This window comes from Archocentrus centrarchus, chromosome 9, assembly GCF_007364275.1.
Source record: "Archocentrus centrarchus isolate MPI-CPG fArcCen1 chromosome 9, fArcCen1, whole genome shotgun sequence".
Classification (NCBI taxonomy): domain Eukaryota; kingdom Metazoa; phylum Chordata; class Actinopteri; order Cichliformes; family Cichlidae; genus Archocentrus; species Archocentrus centrarchus.
Genome location: NC_044354.1, coordinates 640085 through 657549, shown reverse-complemented (window position 1 = coordinate 657549; position 17465 = coordinate 640085). Strand labels below are relative to the sequence as shown.

The window sequence follows — 17465 nt, the reverse complement described above, 5'->3', positions numbered from 1 at the left end:
TCACATGGATCCTGTTTCATGTCGGACTATTTATTGCAGTCAGTTACATATTCTTAGTTGTCATTTCCTCCTCGCCGCTTGACTTTCTCAGAATTGACCTCCCCTCCTGTCTGTTCACACACATGCACTGCGATTTTTGGCAGCTGCTCTGGAACATGAAATCATGCCACCGGCCTTTATTGGGGGGCGCAGACCTGTCGGTGTCTTTGTTGTAGTGCCAGGACGAGATCTCTTCTTCCAGTACTGCAGTGTCGGTCCAGCGGCCACTCGGGGCCTCAGCATGCCGGCTTTCCCCGTTTCGTCTGCCCGAGCATTCGTGACATAAGCCCCCATCCCTGGGAGCCAGGAGAGGGGGGGGGCAAAGGAGTGAGACAACATAAGTAAGGTAAAGAGTCTGGAGGTTTGGCTTCTCAAAGAGATGACCCAGGTAAATAAGTGGGTGGTTGAGGTTTGCATTTAGCGTGGTATAATTTATTTATGTTTTTTAAATATGTAGGAAAATGAAACCCATCCTCCCACGCACCCCCGCTGCTCGTGAAAAGCAAGACTTCTGGCTGGCATAGCACGTAAATCTCCCGGGTATGTGCTTGTAGTGTGTGGCCCGGTGCTGCCCTTAACCAGCTTGTCTCTGAACCATGATCAGTTCCACCTTAAACGCCCGCCAAAAACAACAGTTCATCACAGCGGAACGCGACCGGCCCTGAGATCGGCGGCTACAAAGCACTTAAAAATAACTGGAGCAACGAGAAAAGTTTGGAGACCTTCACTGACACATCCTCCCCGAAATAAAGCCGGCTACTTTAAAGTTTTTGCCAGAGGCACACAGCCATAAAAAGTGTATCCTGTGTGGGCAGCCCTGACTTTGACACACACAGACTTCATCTGAAAGCAGCAGTCGCTCTGGAACAATGCGAGCGGGCAGAGGAGTGTGTCTTTTTCTGCTGTGGTCCTCGAGCTGGCACCGTGGGACAGCAGGCCAGAGCAAACAGCTGCTGCGTCTTAGTGCTAAGTGGCTCTTGGACTCTAACTGTGTCTGGCATGTCGGCCAGAGCTGCAGAGAGTGTGTGTGTGTGTGTGTGTGTGTGTGTGTGTGTGTGTGAGAGACAGAAACGGAGAGGAATGACCGGGATATGGAAAGTACACGAGGGCTGCAGGAATGATGTGCGTCTGTAGGGAGAGATGGGCATTAAAAAGAAAGACATGGCAGCAGACAGATGAGTGTGATATTGCGGGCGAGCGGCTCGGAGCCTGCGGCCGGGTTAGCCGTCCTAGACGCTGCAGTTTTACACACTTTACTGTCAGAGGTCACCCCGAGGCCACGGCAGTGCCGGCAGGGTGTCATGCCGCAGGGCGTGCTGTAAAAGAAGCTCCTGGATTGAACTGGCTGCATTTGGCCCGTTCTCTGTATTTTGTATGAATCCTGTCTGCTCGGTGGGTGTATTTGTGAATGTGTGCACGCTGTGGCTCATCCACTGTGTATCAGTGCGGACAGGAAGACCTAATGGGCTGGCAGATCAGCTTGTGTTTTGGTGAAGGTGGCTGAATGACTCACGTTGTCTAATGGTTCTCTTCTCACCCTGTTTTTTTCCTTTTTTCGTCCTTCTGTCACAGCAGAGACGTGAACAGAGGGAAACTGCTGCAGGTCCACGCTCTGCATTCTCCCGACTGTTTTGTTAAATTGCAATTGATTTGCAGCTTGCACACGGAGCGTTCGATCCCGATGAAGCTCGTCTTTTGTTCAAAGTTTTTAAAAGAACTCTTTTCTTAGAAGATCCATAAAGATGCATGATATCGATGAGACAATTTTCCCCCGAGCGTGTACTGAAAATGATGGGGCTCGCTTCCGTTCAGCTGAATACGGCGAGCCGAGAGCCGATCTTTCTGTTTACATCAGTTAACTCCAGCAGCCCCGGCATGGACAAGAATTGAGACTAATATTCAGCAACTTTGTAAACTCCAACTTTAACTCGAGCTCCTTCACTTTGGGAGTGTGCGAATATAACACAAACTCAGTAATCACACACAGCAGTTCTGTTCAGTTTCACAGTGTCAGTGAGGTTATAGATATGAAACAAAGTGCTTAACGAACTGCTCGTTAGCCTTACGGGGGCAAAGTGCACACACTAACTCTGCAGCGTGCTCTCCACCTGGCCCTCGCCCCAAGCACACTGCACAAACACTTTGAGACAGTGCAGCATGGAGGGAGGGATAGAAAGAGAAACTGAAAAAGAGAGGAGGAGCAGCAGGGAGAGGGGGGAGGCTGCCTGCCTATCGGGTGCTTCTCTCATGTTTGTGTGCTCCTCAACTTGCAGATATGATCTCGGCCGCTCTTCCTGACGGGGTGTCGGGAGGTTTCCACTGTGACCGGGCCGGAGCCGCTCTCTGTAACTCCCTCTCTATCCGTTCAGCCCCTTCCAGACCTGCACTCTTTCCCTTTGACCTGATGCCATCTGAACATGCTGGATTCATGTCTGAATCTGGTTTGGTTTCTGTAAGCCGTGGCTGCAGCCTCACAAGGTCTGAGCAAACTGTTCAGAGATTATCTGCACATGAATAATCTGTGAATGTGGGATTTTTAGTACTGAAAGCTTTTTGGTTTCATTTGTAGTTCACATGTTGTAGGGGAGATAGCTTATCTCTCAGCGGACTGTAAGGTGCTGGACGTGTTTGGATCCCACCTTCAACCTGGAGTGTCGGCCAGAACACTACTTTAAGGCTAGGACGATAACTGCTGACTGATGTGACTAATCTAGTTTACTTCACTCATAGAAGGCAGCAATCAGGGAGACAGAAGTGCAGCTTCACATATGGGCTTTATTAGTTAGCCCTGGTTCTTACAAGGTGCAGACCTAGCTCCGAATACACTGGGCTAGGTGAAGATCCACATCTATACATGAAGGTGTGTGTGTATGTGTGGTTCTGCAACACAGAAAAATAAATAGTAAGTATAACTCAACACAATTAGGTGTACCAATAAACATCCAAGAATACAGTATGAGCTATATGTGTTTGTTACTCTGGGACTAACATAGCTACATAAGTAGCACACAGCTAACTCAGACTGCATAGCACGGGAGCTAGCCTCCATTTGCTTAGCTTATACCGATCACACCACTAACAAGCTTAACTTATAAACAGAGGAATATAACCATCGCTAATAACATGTACTTACTTCGGTCATAAACGCACACTTCTCTTATGAACAAAAACTCGCTAAGTGGCACAGAACATCCCCAACTCGCATCTGTCTGATCTGACGTTCGGCTGGTGTAAAAATGCGAGACTACTTCAAGGAACACAGGACTGTGGGAAATCTCAACTCTCCACACACTAGTAACATAACTAAATATGAAGACATAAACTATGGGGCCTTTTGTACACATGTAGTCCAAAATCTTTGGGCAGGTTTCAGTTGGATGCAGGTTCACGGTCCAGTTAGAGAGCAAAGCACAGAGCCATCGGCTGATCATCGCTGAAAAATGATTTGAATTAGCTTTTTAAAATTGATCTGCATTTGTCAACATTGACCTGTGCCTCTTTAGCCTCATATGTGCTCCCAAATAGGAACCGTGCCCACAGAGACTGAAGCTTCCGACTCTCGGAAGGTTTTCCAGATCCAGTTGGACCTCGTTAATGTGTCTCCCTCTCAGTGTGGACAAGTCTGAACTGCGTGCTGCTGCTTTAATGGACGGGCACGCACAAATGTGCTTGTGTTTGTGTCTAATCAGACCTGGAAGTGCAGAAGAAGAAGATCAATCCCCTCCACAGGCTGCGTCTGAGCTGCTGCAGCACACACAGCAGCAAACAGCTCTTAGCAGCCATGCTTGCATGTGGGAATAAATATGCACATTAAACTCAGTGAAAAGTCTGATTAAAGCTGTAATGTAGACGTCTGAATGACAGCCAGCTTCAGTCTTTTACCAGTGTTTACTCCTTAAACTGGTCCCAGTACTGTTCACCTGTGTGTGGAGCAGTCGCAGTCACACCTGCAGCACTCACAGCTCACAGGTACGCTGTAGCTAAAGCTAAAAAAGAGCCTATAAATAATCTAATAGCAGCACCCATGCCCCCCCCCCCCCCCCCCCCCCCCCCTCATGCAGGCCACAGAAACAAAGGGGGTGCTTCAGGAGCTCCTCCTATCTCAGGGTGTGTTGGAACACTCGCCCACCTTCCTGCTTGGATTTCCCCCCCGTCACCCCACTCTCCCCTAAATCACTGCTTCACCGTGTTTCACGGCACTTGGAGGCACCCCGGGGTCCCACTGCGCACGTTTCCATGGTCACTGGGAAGCTCCTTGTGTCATGTGGCTCAAAGTGAGCCGTCCCCGGACCGAATTACCCAGCTTTCAATGGGAGGCCAAATGACCATTATTAGACTTCACAGCTAAGGCCTCTATTTAAAGAGAGAAGAAAGGAGCCCCGGGGACTTAAGATGAGAGAGATGGAGGGAGAGAAAGAGAAAAGGCGAGGGGGGGGCACAGAGAAAGATGGGAAAAGAAGAGAGGAAGGGTGAGGAAAGTGCATTTAGCTCTGCTAAGGACATTTCTTTATATTTTCTCCATCTTTACACAGATTTTTGATCTTTATCACAATTGTTACTTAGAAGTCAGACTGAGTTAAGCTCTCGTCTGTCAAACAGACGGGATCAAAAGATGAGCACGGAAAAACTAAATCTCAGAAAAGATGGGAGCAGACATCCACCCACGTCAGGCAGAGCCCCGTCTCTTCTCCCTCGGCTCCGTCTAAGCCTGTTGCTTTGTACGGGAATGTGCTCGTGAGAATCCTCGCTCTGCACGTCAGGGCCCTGCTGTCTGCACAGCTCGGGCCCACGGCCTGGCACAAAGGCTGGAAACTGAAGCCCCGGGGTCCCACACAGCTAATCTGATGCCTCTCCCTGCTGTACGTGACTCCTCGACTGGAGGGTTAGCGGGGGTGAAAATGGCATCCTGTTCTTGTGGTTCAAACTTTCTTTTATGCTCTGCCAGGGAGGCAAGGTTAGGTCCAGCACAAGGAGATGGAGAAGTGTGTGTGTGTGTGTGTGTGTGTGTGTGTGTGTGTGTGTGTGTGTGTGTGTATGAAAGTGACATTGGAGCCGGTCCTGCCCTGAGACAGTGAGGTAATGGAAGAAGAGAAAGAGAAACATGTAGATAGGGAGGGGATGTTGATGGGAATGCACCTGGCAGACTGGGCTGGCACATTAGTGTTGTTTATTGAGACAATATAACAACAATGTTGGTTACAATGTTACCTAATAAGGTCTTAAGCAAGAAAAGTCTTAAATCAGAGCAGAATGGAGGCACCTTAAAACTACACATGTAGTCATGTGAAAAAATGAGGACACCACATGAAAGTCCAAACATATTTGGACACATGGATATTTAATATCAATTTCAATAATACCGGGAGAGTCAAGTAACTTAAGTAAACAATTAAAACGGAAGAAAATTAATTCTTAAAAATGCCATTTCTGGTGAGGGATGAATTAGGATACCCTCAACATTTATTCCCACCTAAAATGGCGCAGATCACACACAGGTGCGTCACATCAGGTGTTCGTGATTAGGACTCAGCATTCTTAAGGCGGCTCGTCCTTTAAACCTCACACTTTTAGTTTGGTGTGCTTTTAAAGAGAGCGTGAGCACCACGGCGAGATCAAAAGAGCTGTCTGAGGCCCTCAGAAAGAAGATTGTTCTGGCTTATGAGTCTAGTAAGGGGTTTAAAAAGATCTCAGAAGAATTTGAAATCAGACATTCCCCCGTCTGGAAAATAGTCTACAAGTGGAGGACGTTCAAAGCGGCTGCCAACACGCCCGGCTCTGGTCATGCAAGCAAGTTCGCCCGCAAGATGCTAAAGGAAGGCTCCAAAAATGTCATCACATTTTAGTTTTTGTTTGTTTTTTCACTTAACAGCAGGCTCTCCAAAGCCCTACAATTAGAAACAGACTGCACGAGTCTGACTTACATGGTAGGTGTGTGAGGAGCAAACCTTTACCAGAGGGAATGCAGGCAAAGACTTCTGGAATGATGTTCTTTGGACAGATGTAATTATTTGGACACTGGACCAGAGGACCTGTTTGGGGTAAACCAAATGCAGGTTTCCAGGAAAGAACCTCATACCAACTGTGAAGCATGGGAGTGGAAGTGTCACGGTTTGGGAATCCACCTTGCACCAGCAGGAGGAGGATGGTGTATTACAAGAACGTTTCTTTTTAGCAGCATCAGGGCATCGATCAGAGAGAAACCACGTAACTGGAGACAAATCAAGGAAAGGGGAGCAGAAAGAGTTTAGTGAGACACCTCAGCTCAAATGAAATCACTGCACTTTGATTGTTGTGCACGTTCACGATGCAGCATCAGGGGCGGTGGCGGTTTTGTGGAAGAAGTTGCAGAAATGATAACTGGAACACAGAAGCGATGCCGTCGCAGTAATCAGGACGCCGCCTGCAGGCCGGAGAAGTGAAAGAAATGCAGAAGTGCCTTAAACATCCTTCGTTTCTCTACCAAAGCGCCTGGATCGTGCCTGAAGGGGTTAAGGTTGTATTTAGTGTAAAACACACAATAAAGGGCACGGCTGCCATGTGACTGACAACTTGCCACCATATGAGCAAACAAAAACATCATAACCGTAGCAACAGCCGTGTTGTCTCACAGCAGGTACACCTGTACGTCCTGTGGTTAGGAGTTAGCCCAGAGGGAGAGCTGCATGTTTGCTCTTTGTTCTCGGCTGAATCAAACTGTTGACTGAGCCTCTTTCAGTTGTGTCTCCTGTGCGGTTGATGCTACAGCTGTTCAGCAACAGTTCATTCATTCATATTATACTCTGATTAGCCACAACATTAAAATCGCTGACAGCTGAAGTGAATAACCCTGAATTTATATAGTTTTTACTTTGACGTGAACCACCCACTGGAACAATGGCGCAGACTGAGCACGCCCCGCCCAGAGCAACGGCACACCTCGGCGGCGGCGGCTCCCAGGACGACCGTAACTGAATTAGCTGATGACATTAAAGGAATAAAAAGTAAAAGATTTTTAAAAGGCTGTCACTTAAACCTTCTGATTTAATATCTAACTCTTCAGTTTGGAGGTCGGTGTCTCTGACAGGCGAGGAGAAACACTCGGTATCGATCTGTTGAGCATCATCTCCGCCCTTCTGTCGACCTTTGCTTTATCTGAGAGCGCTCATCAGCTCTTCCACCTTTAGCTGTTCATCAGAAGTCTAATAATGCAGTTCTATTAAAAATACAATATTCAGGGAAAAGTCCAGGTAAAACTCCAGATGAACAAAAAGTGGGATTATCTGCTGTCAGGACTTTCACCCTGAATGCTCCCGTTCAGACTCCAGCTGGAGAAGAAACATATTCTTATTCCTGTCCAGATGCTTGTTTATTTTCCTGGGAATCACAAAGAAACCAAAACCGGTAAGAAAACAATGCGGGAGGGGCCGAGAGGAAAAGTGGAGGAAATTTAATTAGCGGTTGTCCATTCCTCCGGTCTCAGTGTTTGGTCTCAGCAGGGCAGAGCAGTGGGCAGCGGAGGAGAGAGGACTAAAAAGCATCTTGATTAGCAGCAGACCCACACAGTGCATTTGTATCTGTGTGTGTGTGTGTGTGCGCACGCCTGACCCCACAGGACATCAAACCGTGGGGAGAGATGGGAAATGCTGCCAGCGGTGCAAAACGGGCGAGACAAGCGTGCGTATTTTTATACACGGAGATAAAATGCGCCTTTTTCTGCAAAGGTTTGAGTCGGTGATGGAGCTTCATCCATCATTTGTTGTTTATCGTGCCTTCAAAACACACACGAGGAAAAAAAAAAGCCAGCGCCTCGTCGCTCAAATTTCCCGCCAAAACAAATGTAATTAAAAAGGAAAGCCGGGATGAAATGAGGTCCAAACTCAGCTGCATGCTTCATGAAAGTCTCTCATTTTATAAAAACCACAGCGTATCCTCAGAAATCTTTCTTTATGCCCACATGATGACAGCATAATGATATTTCATTGTCTTTTTGACATGATTCTGATCGAGGCTTTCTGTGAAAACAGTTTGTTTTTGTTTATTTCTGATCTTTTTCTGCAGAGGAGCCGCTTTTAGGATTTCTGTGAAGTCTCCCGGTCGCTTCAGGAGGATGCCCCGGCCGTGCCGATTCAAAACAATCCCGCTGAAAACAGCAGAGCTAAAACATTCTGGAAGTTTCCTGGAAATAAGAGGAGGGGGGGGGGGCGGGAATGTGGTGCCGCGGGGAGGCATGTGGCATAAAACTACAGATTTGTCTGAGTTTGAACATCGAACAAAGTCCTTCATCTTAAATCTTTAACCGTCACAGTATCATCAGCACAGATCCATCTTAATACCGTCTCAAGTTAAAGGCCCCAAACCAAAAACATTAAAGCTTCATTATCTCTTCTTTTTTATTCCTTCTATGAAGTGAAGTTTATGATCCCGTCCTGAAGATGTGTAATAAACATGGTAAACAATGGGGGGGTTGCTGCTTTTCCCAGAGTGCAGAGCGGCTGTGAACAGTCAGTAATGGTGCGTTCCATTTGAAGCGGGAAGTCGGCAAATCAGACTTTTTCAGCTGGAATACCCCCTCGAGTTGGATTTCCCACTCGGAAAATCCACCAACTCCGACTTTGCGATCCCAGATGGCGGCAGTAAAACTGTAGCAACTTCTGGTGACACTGTTGTGTATGTGTGAGCACAGCACACTGATCATTGTATCACAGGTGCAGCATGATTGGCTCCTGCAGAACAAATCCTGTTTTTATTTTTGCTTTTCCAACTGCTGATCCTGGGACACGGTCGGCCTGGGAGCAACATCGCTCCCAGCTCCGCCCCCTCAGGTAAAAGGAACCCCGAATTTACAAAATGGAATCGATAAATGGAGACGAGCGCAGAGTGGATTGAGCTTCTCGTGGCTGGGAATGTTTTCAGGTCGCATTTTGAAGAGAACAAACAGCACAGCTCTGTGTTTTCCAGCACTGAGAGCTGACGGCCTTTTTATAAGTCAGGACTCGGTGCTGAGGATGAACGTGCGTGAGTGTGAGGGACGGGGAGTACACCTCCGTCTGTCTCTCCCCCCCTCCCTGTCTCAGCTCTTTAATGGGGTCGGCTCTTTGCCAAGTTCCACTGGTAGGCCTCCTCAGAGGTTCCCCTCACACACCCATGCGCGTGCACACACATATTTTGATAGCACAGTTCGCTTGTATAATGCTGGTTATGCAATGATGGGTGAATGGCCACCCCACATTGTGTGCTGAGGCAGATACAGAAACTGTTTTCTGCTCTTACATTTGTGCAAACACTTTATCAGGGGAACTGATTTTATTATCTTCTAGTGAGATCAATGTATTTATATTCAGATCAATATATAAGGACAAATCACACAAAGCTCTCCGATACATAGCGGCGGTTTGACAAATGTTGTTACATTTAGTTTAATTTCAACAACATTAGCATGAAATCATTGAACTCAGGATCATTCTAATGAAAACAAATAAAAATGATACACATGCACATTCATATTTCACAGCAGGGTTAATATGTAGTCCACATGTTTCATTGACAGCAGGTTGTCGGGCTGCTTTCACAGGTGACCTGTTTTCAGTGACGTTTATCACAAAGCGATAGAAAAACACTGATAATCAATCAACCATTCAGTCAACAAACGGCTAATAAAGATGTGATTGATGTGGCAAAGAAAGGCAAATATAAACCAGCTCAGCAGTCGGATATTTTTCTGTGAGGTCAGAGCTCAGACGGGGGTTAGCAGGAAAACCCTGAGACTGAAGCCCGGCTCCCGATGGACGCCGAATGCAGCTGATTGTTGCATGTTTACCACAACAGTCCAACCAGGTCAGACCTGATAACATGTACTTGGTTACAGTGTTGTGCAGGCGTGTGTCCCTCGTGCTTCTTTGTGAGTTACTAAAACACATGATTATTGTGGAGGACGCCCTTTTTTTGTTGTTGTCACTGCCAGTCGAGGGGAGCTGTAACCCTTTGTGAAGGGGCAGTGTGTTATAACACTACAGCACACTCACACAGACTCACACACACACTGTTAAAGGCAAAGTTTTCACAGAGTGATGGAGGCAGCCATGTTGCATGAGCTGTGTGGGAGTTTATTTGTTTTATTAAAGTCTAGCGGTTAAAGAAATGATATTTAATGCTTCAGGCTGAGGTGCTTTAAATACATTTTATGGTTTAAACCCTTCCTGGATTCAGCGTCGGTCCTCTGAGGCGCACGGTCACCAGGTCAGCATCCATTTCCTTATCTGCATGTTGGATATTGATGGCGGGCACTGAGCGCGCTGAGTGCTCTAAGTGATTCTTTCCCCTGTGTGTTTACGTTGGGTAAACTGTCAGTTTATATGAAAGCGGCTGAATGGAGAGGAGCTTGAGGAGGCCTGCCGGCCCCCCCGGCCCCCATCAGTGTGACACACAAGTGGATTTTTATGTGCTCCGTAAATATTTGAAACTGCTGGAACAGGCTGCAGCTGGGAGAAGGCATTAATATTAAGAGGGGAGTGGGAGAGTTCAGAGGTTTGTGAGGATGAAAGTAGGAAGTGAGCAGCGACTCGACAGCAGTCAGGTGTCTCTCTTCGACCGACGGCGTGCACTCGTGAACGGGATCGTCAAACCTGCTGATTAAATGGCACGCGGGCGATACAGTATCTGTAAACACAATAACATGTTATGACACAGCAACAGTTTGTGAGTGGAGAAGATGGTGAGTAATGTTCTCAATCCTGCTGTTCTCCAAATGTCAGGAGAACAGGCGGCTCTCAGAGATCCGTTTTCTTTCTCTGAGCTGCAGAGGCGTCCAATCAGATGAAGCGTAGCCACGTTGAAAACTCTGATTTTATTTTAGCTGAATGTAAATAATGTCTTGGCACACATGCCTTCCCTGAAAGGGAGTGAGAAAGGACGAGGGAAAAAAAGAGGGGGTGACCACATATGAGAAAATCCACGGGAGAAAAGTATGCCTTTATCTTTTAATAAACGGTAAAGCCAGGAGGCAACATGAAATTACAGCATAATAGCAGTGGAGAGTCTTCTGAAGACTTAATTGCCTTAATTATAGCAATGCGGGGAGAGAGAGGGAGGGAGAGCGAGCACGAACAGAAGGAGGAAGAAGGGGAAAAACGAGGGAAGCAGAGGAGAAGAAAGTCAGAGGTAGCACCGAGAGAGGAATGAGCCAGATGTTGCAGGTGTATCCAGTTGTTGATCATGTATGTCCTTCTGTCACACATACATATTTATAAATACACACGCGTGGCTTTTGTGTGTGTTAATATGAAAATCTCGGGTCCGTGTGGATGATGGAGTGAGTGCTACGCTGGGAAGAGGCTCCTTCCAGACGAGTGAAAATTTCGCTCCCTCAGATCTTCCGAGCTGGCAAGCTCACTTAGAGATGCTAAACATAGCTTTCATTTTCCTCTGTGTCTAGACTGAGTCCTCACTGCTTTCTGCTGCGGTTTCTGTGCACTCGGGGATGATTGGACCCTAATGCTAATGCCTCCGGGCCAGCGGGAAGTTTGTTTAGCCGCCGTTATTGTGAAGTACCTGTAATACCCCCACCTCCACCCCCGCCGCCAACCACCCACCATCTTGGCAGGCAGTTCAGGTTGAGAGTTCAGCTGACTTTTGAGCATGGATGACTGATCAAGCACTCTGCTGGGGACCAGAGATCATGTCTCAGCTTTGAGAAAAACATTAACTTTTTATAGGATTTCAAGGTGAGACTTTTCAGTTTGGCCGTCTTCCTTCTTTTTGTTGTCCAGCGCACCGGTTTGCCTCAGAGATGTTTACCTCCATTCACTGTTTATCTTGGACAAAGATCAGATCTCACAGAGCACCAGTCTAATGACTAAAAACATGCACGAGTAATCAAGCGTAAAAAAAGGGCCTGTTTCCGGAACGATCCAGCACTGTATGGATCTGCCACGTATCCATAATGTTCCCAGAGAGAATACAGGAAGATCTGATCTGTCACAGATGTTTACAGGGATATTATCTGGATATTTAATGGATGTTCGTTCAGAGTTGGGATTTTTCAGGGTCCAGTCTCCAAAACGTATCCGTCAAAGATCCGGTGCTCATTCTTCGGGATACTGTCCGTATCTGTGACGGACACAGAGGTATCACTACCTCGGATAGTACTGTATTTTAGGGCTTTTATTCTGGTGGCAGAGACTGCTAATCATGTTCTAGTTTTCAGATATTATCAGTAAACTTTAGTGTTTCAGGTTCTTGACTATTTGTGTTTCAAGGATTTATGTCCACCAGTGAAAGATGCTCTCAGATCCATCCGTGGAAATGAAGGTAAAAGTACTTCCATAGTAAAATCATCACAAACCAGGAAGCTTGGGAATAACTCAAACACAACAGTTTGCTGTATTTGAGTTATTCATCAGCAAAGTAACCATTCACCACAGAAATAGTTACATCACCGTATATTAAGTGTAACATTTATCCTGCAGTACTTCAGTAAATCTACTTTGTACTGTCCAGTCTCCCCTGATTGGTTCCTGAAGAATACTTCTTTAATCTATAGTTACATTTTATAAAGCCAAACTATTATAAACTGTTACATGTCGGACACTTTGCACTTTGGTCTAACTTTCCAAATTTCTGCCGTGTTGCCACATTCATCCCTGAAGACTCGATACGATCCGTCTGCCCTGATCTCCGAGAAGTTCATCTCGACTTTCTCCCCGATGAGCTAAATGAGCTTTTCTGGTGTGTAAGTCATCATTTTTGACCCGATGCTGCCTCAGACTTCGGAGCTCACTCACAATAACAAACCCTGTGTTAGTTTTACTTCTATGAATCCTTCTTTTTGGTGTCCAAAGGTTGCAGTTTTTTATGGGGTTGGAAAGGAGATGTGTCATGTTTTTTGAGCGAGCCAGTTTGCCTGTGGGTGCATTTTTGTTGTCGTCAGGCAAGTCCCTGCACTGCAGCGCAGGCCTGCCCGAGTGGAGATTCTTCAGGAGGGAGATCTCTTTCTTCTCAAAGCGTCTTACCAAGAGCTATTAATTATTAACTGGGAGAGCTAACATCAAAGGAGCAGACTTGTGCTGAATTAAATGGGGGCTGGAGCCTGGCAGCGTGGAGCTGAGAGAAAACTGGGTGAGAGGGAAAAGCCGAAGTGAGATTCCGCTTTTGAACTTTTCCGAGTGCAGAAGTAAAAATGAGAGAGAAAAGGGCGATGGAAGGAGAGCTCGTGTTTCCTGCATGTCGCTGCTGCTTTTCATGAGGCCTTCCTTCACTGCTGGGAATGATTGATTCAGTTTGTTCAGTTAATTAGTCTTTAATGAGCTATGAAAGCCAGATTCATAAACATCTTGTCTATGGATTAAACGGAGGGGAAATCTGATTGAGATAGCTTGAAATTCAGAGTCATGTTTACATTTTCCTGAAGCTGCTGTACGCTCAGAGTTACAGTCATAGTGTCGTGGAGCTCCTCCACGCTGCACTGGTCCCTCTGAGGGTGGGTGCAGGAGAAGAAGCCCGAGTGCTGAAATTAAACATATTCCTGAGAATGCAAACGGCAGCAGCGGCCTGCTCACAGGAAGTAAAGGTTGATCCCAGACTTGCTTTAACTACACCTGCTTGTTCTTGGAAAGCCATGTTTAATCATTAACGCCTTCCTAAAGGCTCAGAGAGCACACAGGAACTTGGGAATGTGATGCTACAGAAAAGCTACATTAAAGAAAGTGGACGGTGTCGTTCAGAAAATGAGCACTTTGATGTGAGCAGGAACAAACTGAGCTGCAGCTGAATCATCGGAGCAGGCTTCAGGGAAATCCCGCCTCTCTGAATCATTAATCAGTGGACCAAAAAAAAAGATCATTTATCTTTAATATTGCGTTATGTTGCATTTAAAAGCCTTTTTGCTTTTGTTTGCTCATTTTTAATACACGGGATTTTTGGTGTCCAGTTTCTACAATCCTCTGCCAGCCTGCAGAGTCACTCAGGACGATTAATTGATAAATGAGTCGGTAATTAAGGCCGTTGTCACATGATGCACCATTTGCTATAAATGAGGCAAAGCTGGAATAGTGCACAGAGGAGTTTTTGATGAGGTCCACTGCAGGCCTTTGTGGTGGTCTCCTTCTGCTGAACTACAGGTTCTGCTTTTGACAGATGCTGCTGAAAGTTGCTCAACGTCCCGTTGTTAAATGTCGTTGCCTCAGAAATCAACGCGATGCGTCGGGAAAAAGAGCAACTGCGCCTCCCCCGCACATACCACTGCTCCCTGTCCCGTGTGCCTGCGGGGTGGAGCGGTGACACTCTCCAGCCAGTCGGCGGCAGAGTCGCAGCATTGTCGCTTTGATCTCCACCCCCCTTCCCTCCAGTTATGAAGAGCACTGGCAGGAACCCAAGGGCACTTGATAATACCAGGATATGATCCCAGCCGCGCTCTTTTAGATCATGTAGTGTAGACATCAAAACGCTGTCTAAATAGGGCACTGCGAATCAGGCGGGGTGAGGACGGGCTGTAGGGAAGGCAGGAGTTAAGATAAAGGAACTTCTTTTTCAGATGAGGAGAAGCCAATTTGGATTCTGCGAGGAGATACTCAGAGTTCTGCAGATCCAAGCGTTTCCTTTATCTTTCGCCTTTAGCAGAACTCTTCAAACGGCCTCCGTGTTGTGACTTTCCCACTCTCACATGAAAGGAGCTCACAGTTTTAACAGCTGGAAATCCTTCATAACTTTATTCAACTTTGCTAAACGTGCACAGCAGAGATGCATCGCGTGGAGCTGTGCACGCGCTGGTTCTGTATGGAAGTCTTTAAGTTTCTGTCGTGTTATTAACTTAATGTGGTGCAGATTTACACGGAATGACATCATGGAGGCGGCCACATGTGCATCCTAGCAAATGTTATCCCTGCTTGTTGACGTCTCATCTGCTTGGTGTAGTTTTTCTTTCTCATTTGCTCGCTTCACATGGTGCGCGCGAAGGTTACACTTAGGCAGAGCGCGCCCTCTAGTGGCCTGAAGTCAAACGTGAACTCTTATCTTAGGAAGTGTTAAACATTGCCGGCTTTCTTTGAATATATCTGATCATTACTTTGCTCTGTGTTGGCAGGCAAAGAGAGCGGTGCAGCGGGGAGCCACGGCCGTCATCTTTGATGTCTCTGAGAATCCGGATGCCATCGACCAGGTTTGTACACACACAGAATCAGCCGAGCATTCAGGCGCTCAGCAGCACTGAAACAGTCTAATCTGTCTCGGTGTCTCTGTGAAAGACGCTCCGCTTTTCAGTCCTGAATGAAGCTTAGCAGCTCGCCCTGCCCTCCCGTGTGTGTGTGTGTGTGTGTGTGTGTACAAACAATGATCTTTCTATCTTTAGTTCTGCTCAAAAGCATGCGGATCAGCCTTTGCTCATTCAGCCATTGCAGGCCTTTCAGCTCTCCCAACGTGTTTGGAGGAGCGCGCTGCTCTCTGCGAGGCCTGAAAATGGATATCCAGGTTCAGCTTTCACTAGACCGTGGCCAAACTTTGTTGAGCTCATAATTGCACAGGTAGCACACATTACCTCACCTCCTGAGAGCCTTCTTTGAGTGCACATCTAGGGGAGGCTAAAGTAAGAAAGTCTGTCTGTTGTCACACAAATGGAGACAGTCTCCCTGACTGCTGCGTCTCTGATGTTAAGAGGTATAAGACTGGAGTTGCTCCTCTGAGCCTTTTGTCGCAGGAATTCTCCTGTGGTATTCATCGCTGCCACGCCAGGCCCGGACTTGCAGGGTTTTTTTCTCCTCTCTCTCCCTCCTCGCCTCTTCTTCTCTGCTGCCGGATCATAAAGCGCGTAGCTGAGAGATAAAAGGGATTGCGCACAGACCACATGAAAGGCAGCGCTAGGCGGCTGTGTTAAATTCCCCCGAGAGGCTTTTCCAGTCAGAGCAGCCCGATCAGCAGAGACGGGAGTCACAAGGCCGAGGGGCAGGGAGGAGGAGCTTAAGGAGAATTAAGGTCCTGGGGCCAAAATTAGGAGAAGCTTTACAAAGTTAATGTACTTGACCCCCTTTTTTCTCTGTTTATACTGTAATGTGGGGCCAAGGGCCGCTGGAGGTTTTGTTTTGGGAAAAGTAAAGTTTGTGGTTAACTCTCTGCTTGTGTGCTGCAGTTGTATTTATAGGTGTACATTTTTTTATTGGTGCATCGTTTGTCCGCGGGGGGGCTTGAGTTTCAAAGTAAGAGCAGCTCATCAGAATCAAGCAGGAGATCAAAAGTTTCAGCGTCTATACTTTTAAACCAGAACATACAGTAATTCACTGGGAAACATGACGACAGCAGAAGAAATAGCAATGTGAATATATCTCCGGTATTTCCCTTGGGCTTTTCAAATTACAGATTCCAACCAGCAGACGAGCGGGAAGAACAGAGAGGCCGAGGAGGAGTAAAGGAGCATGTCAACTGAGTCAAAAGCCAGAACATACTATTCACTGACTATTTCCTCCTGCTCCCTCTGGCAAACTGTGGCCACAGTTTCCATGTCTCGGACCTATAGGTCATTTTTCCCAGCTGGGAAAAGTTAAAAACTTTTTTTGCAGCTTCTCTTTGCCTCGTATCCTCGTTAAAGGACCCGCTGTCACACTCATGTGTTAATCAGTCGTGAACAAACAGAAGACTGAGAGCAGCATCGGTCCTGGGTTATAATTACAAAGCTCTTATTTTTGCATGCTTGACACAAATGTATTTGAGCTCAAGGCTGAACACCCACAGAGTTTTACCACAACCCCCCCCACTTCCAACCCCATCCATCAGCAGCCCATCACGGGAACACTGAACAGTTTTTACAGATATAAAAACAGCTTGAAGCTAAAAACAGGGGAAAGGAACCAGGCAAATATTACAGTGTAATCATGTTACACCATCACATTAACACAATCGCTTAGCGAGTGAAAGGTTGCTGGTTCGATTCTAGTCAGAGATACAAACCTCCTCTGGGGTTGGCTCAGGAAGGATCTGGTGTAAATCTGCCCAATCAAAACAGGAGGAGCCGCCCGCTGCGGTGACCCCTCGTGTCGGGGGAGCAGCCAAAGTTAGCATCTGCTGTTTAACCTGTCCTTCCACTGATGAAGCTAGGCTAACTAATTCTGGTTCTGGTAACTAATTCTAATTCGCTGGTTTTACATCACTTTCTCTTCATGCTGAAACTGAGAAATGACCCCCCCCCCCCCCCCCGCAGTTAGGGTTTCCCTCCTCCCAAATATTCTGATGCTGAATAAGCGTCTGCTGGCGGCCTTTTCTTGACGAGTAGTCGTAGTTGAACTGATGTTGGTTTGAGGTGGTGCTTAAGCACTTACGTTTCTCAATTTAACAACAATGAAAAGAAGAAAAACACCTGACAGGTGACTCATAACCACATCACCCTCAAGATTAGTGTCGCCTCTTAATTCAGAAAGACCAGATGTGAGGAGGAGGGGTAGGACTGTGAAACCACACGCTCATTGGCT

The 17465-nt window shown here is 46.8% G+C and overlaps 1 protein-coding gene across 2 annotated transcripts in view; it reads left to right on the top strand.

Annotated features, from left to right (window-relative positions):
• znrf3 (zinc and ring finger 3) overlaps window positions 1-17465 on the top strand; it is a 61338-nt gene that overhangs the window by 36432 nt on the left and 7441 nt on the right. For both annotated transcript variants that reach the window (XM_030736917.1, XM_030736916.1), the window contains exon 3: window positions 15095-15169. In XM_030736917.1, coding sequence (XP_030592777.1) covers window positions 15095-15169 — 75 coding nt within the window. The remainder of the gene's footprint in view (window positions 1-15094; window positions 15170-17465) is intronic.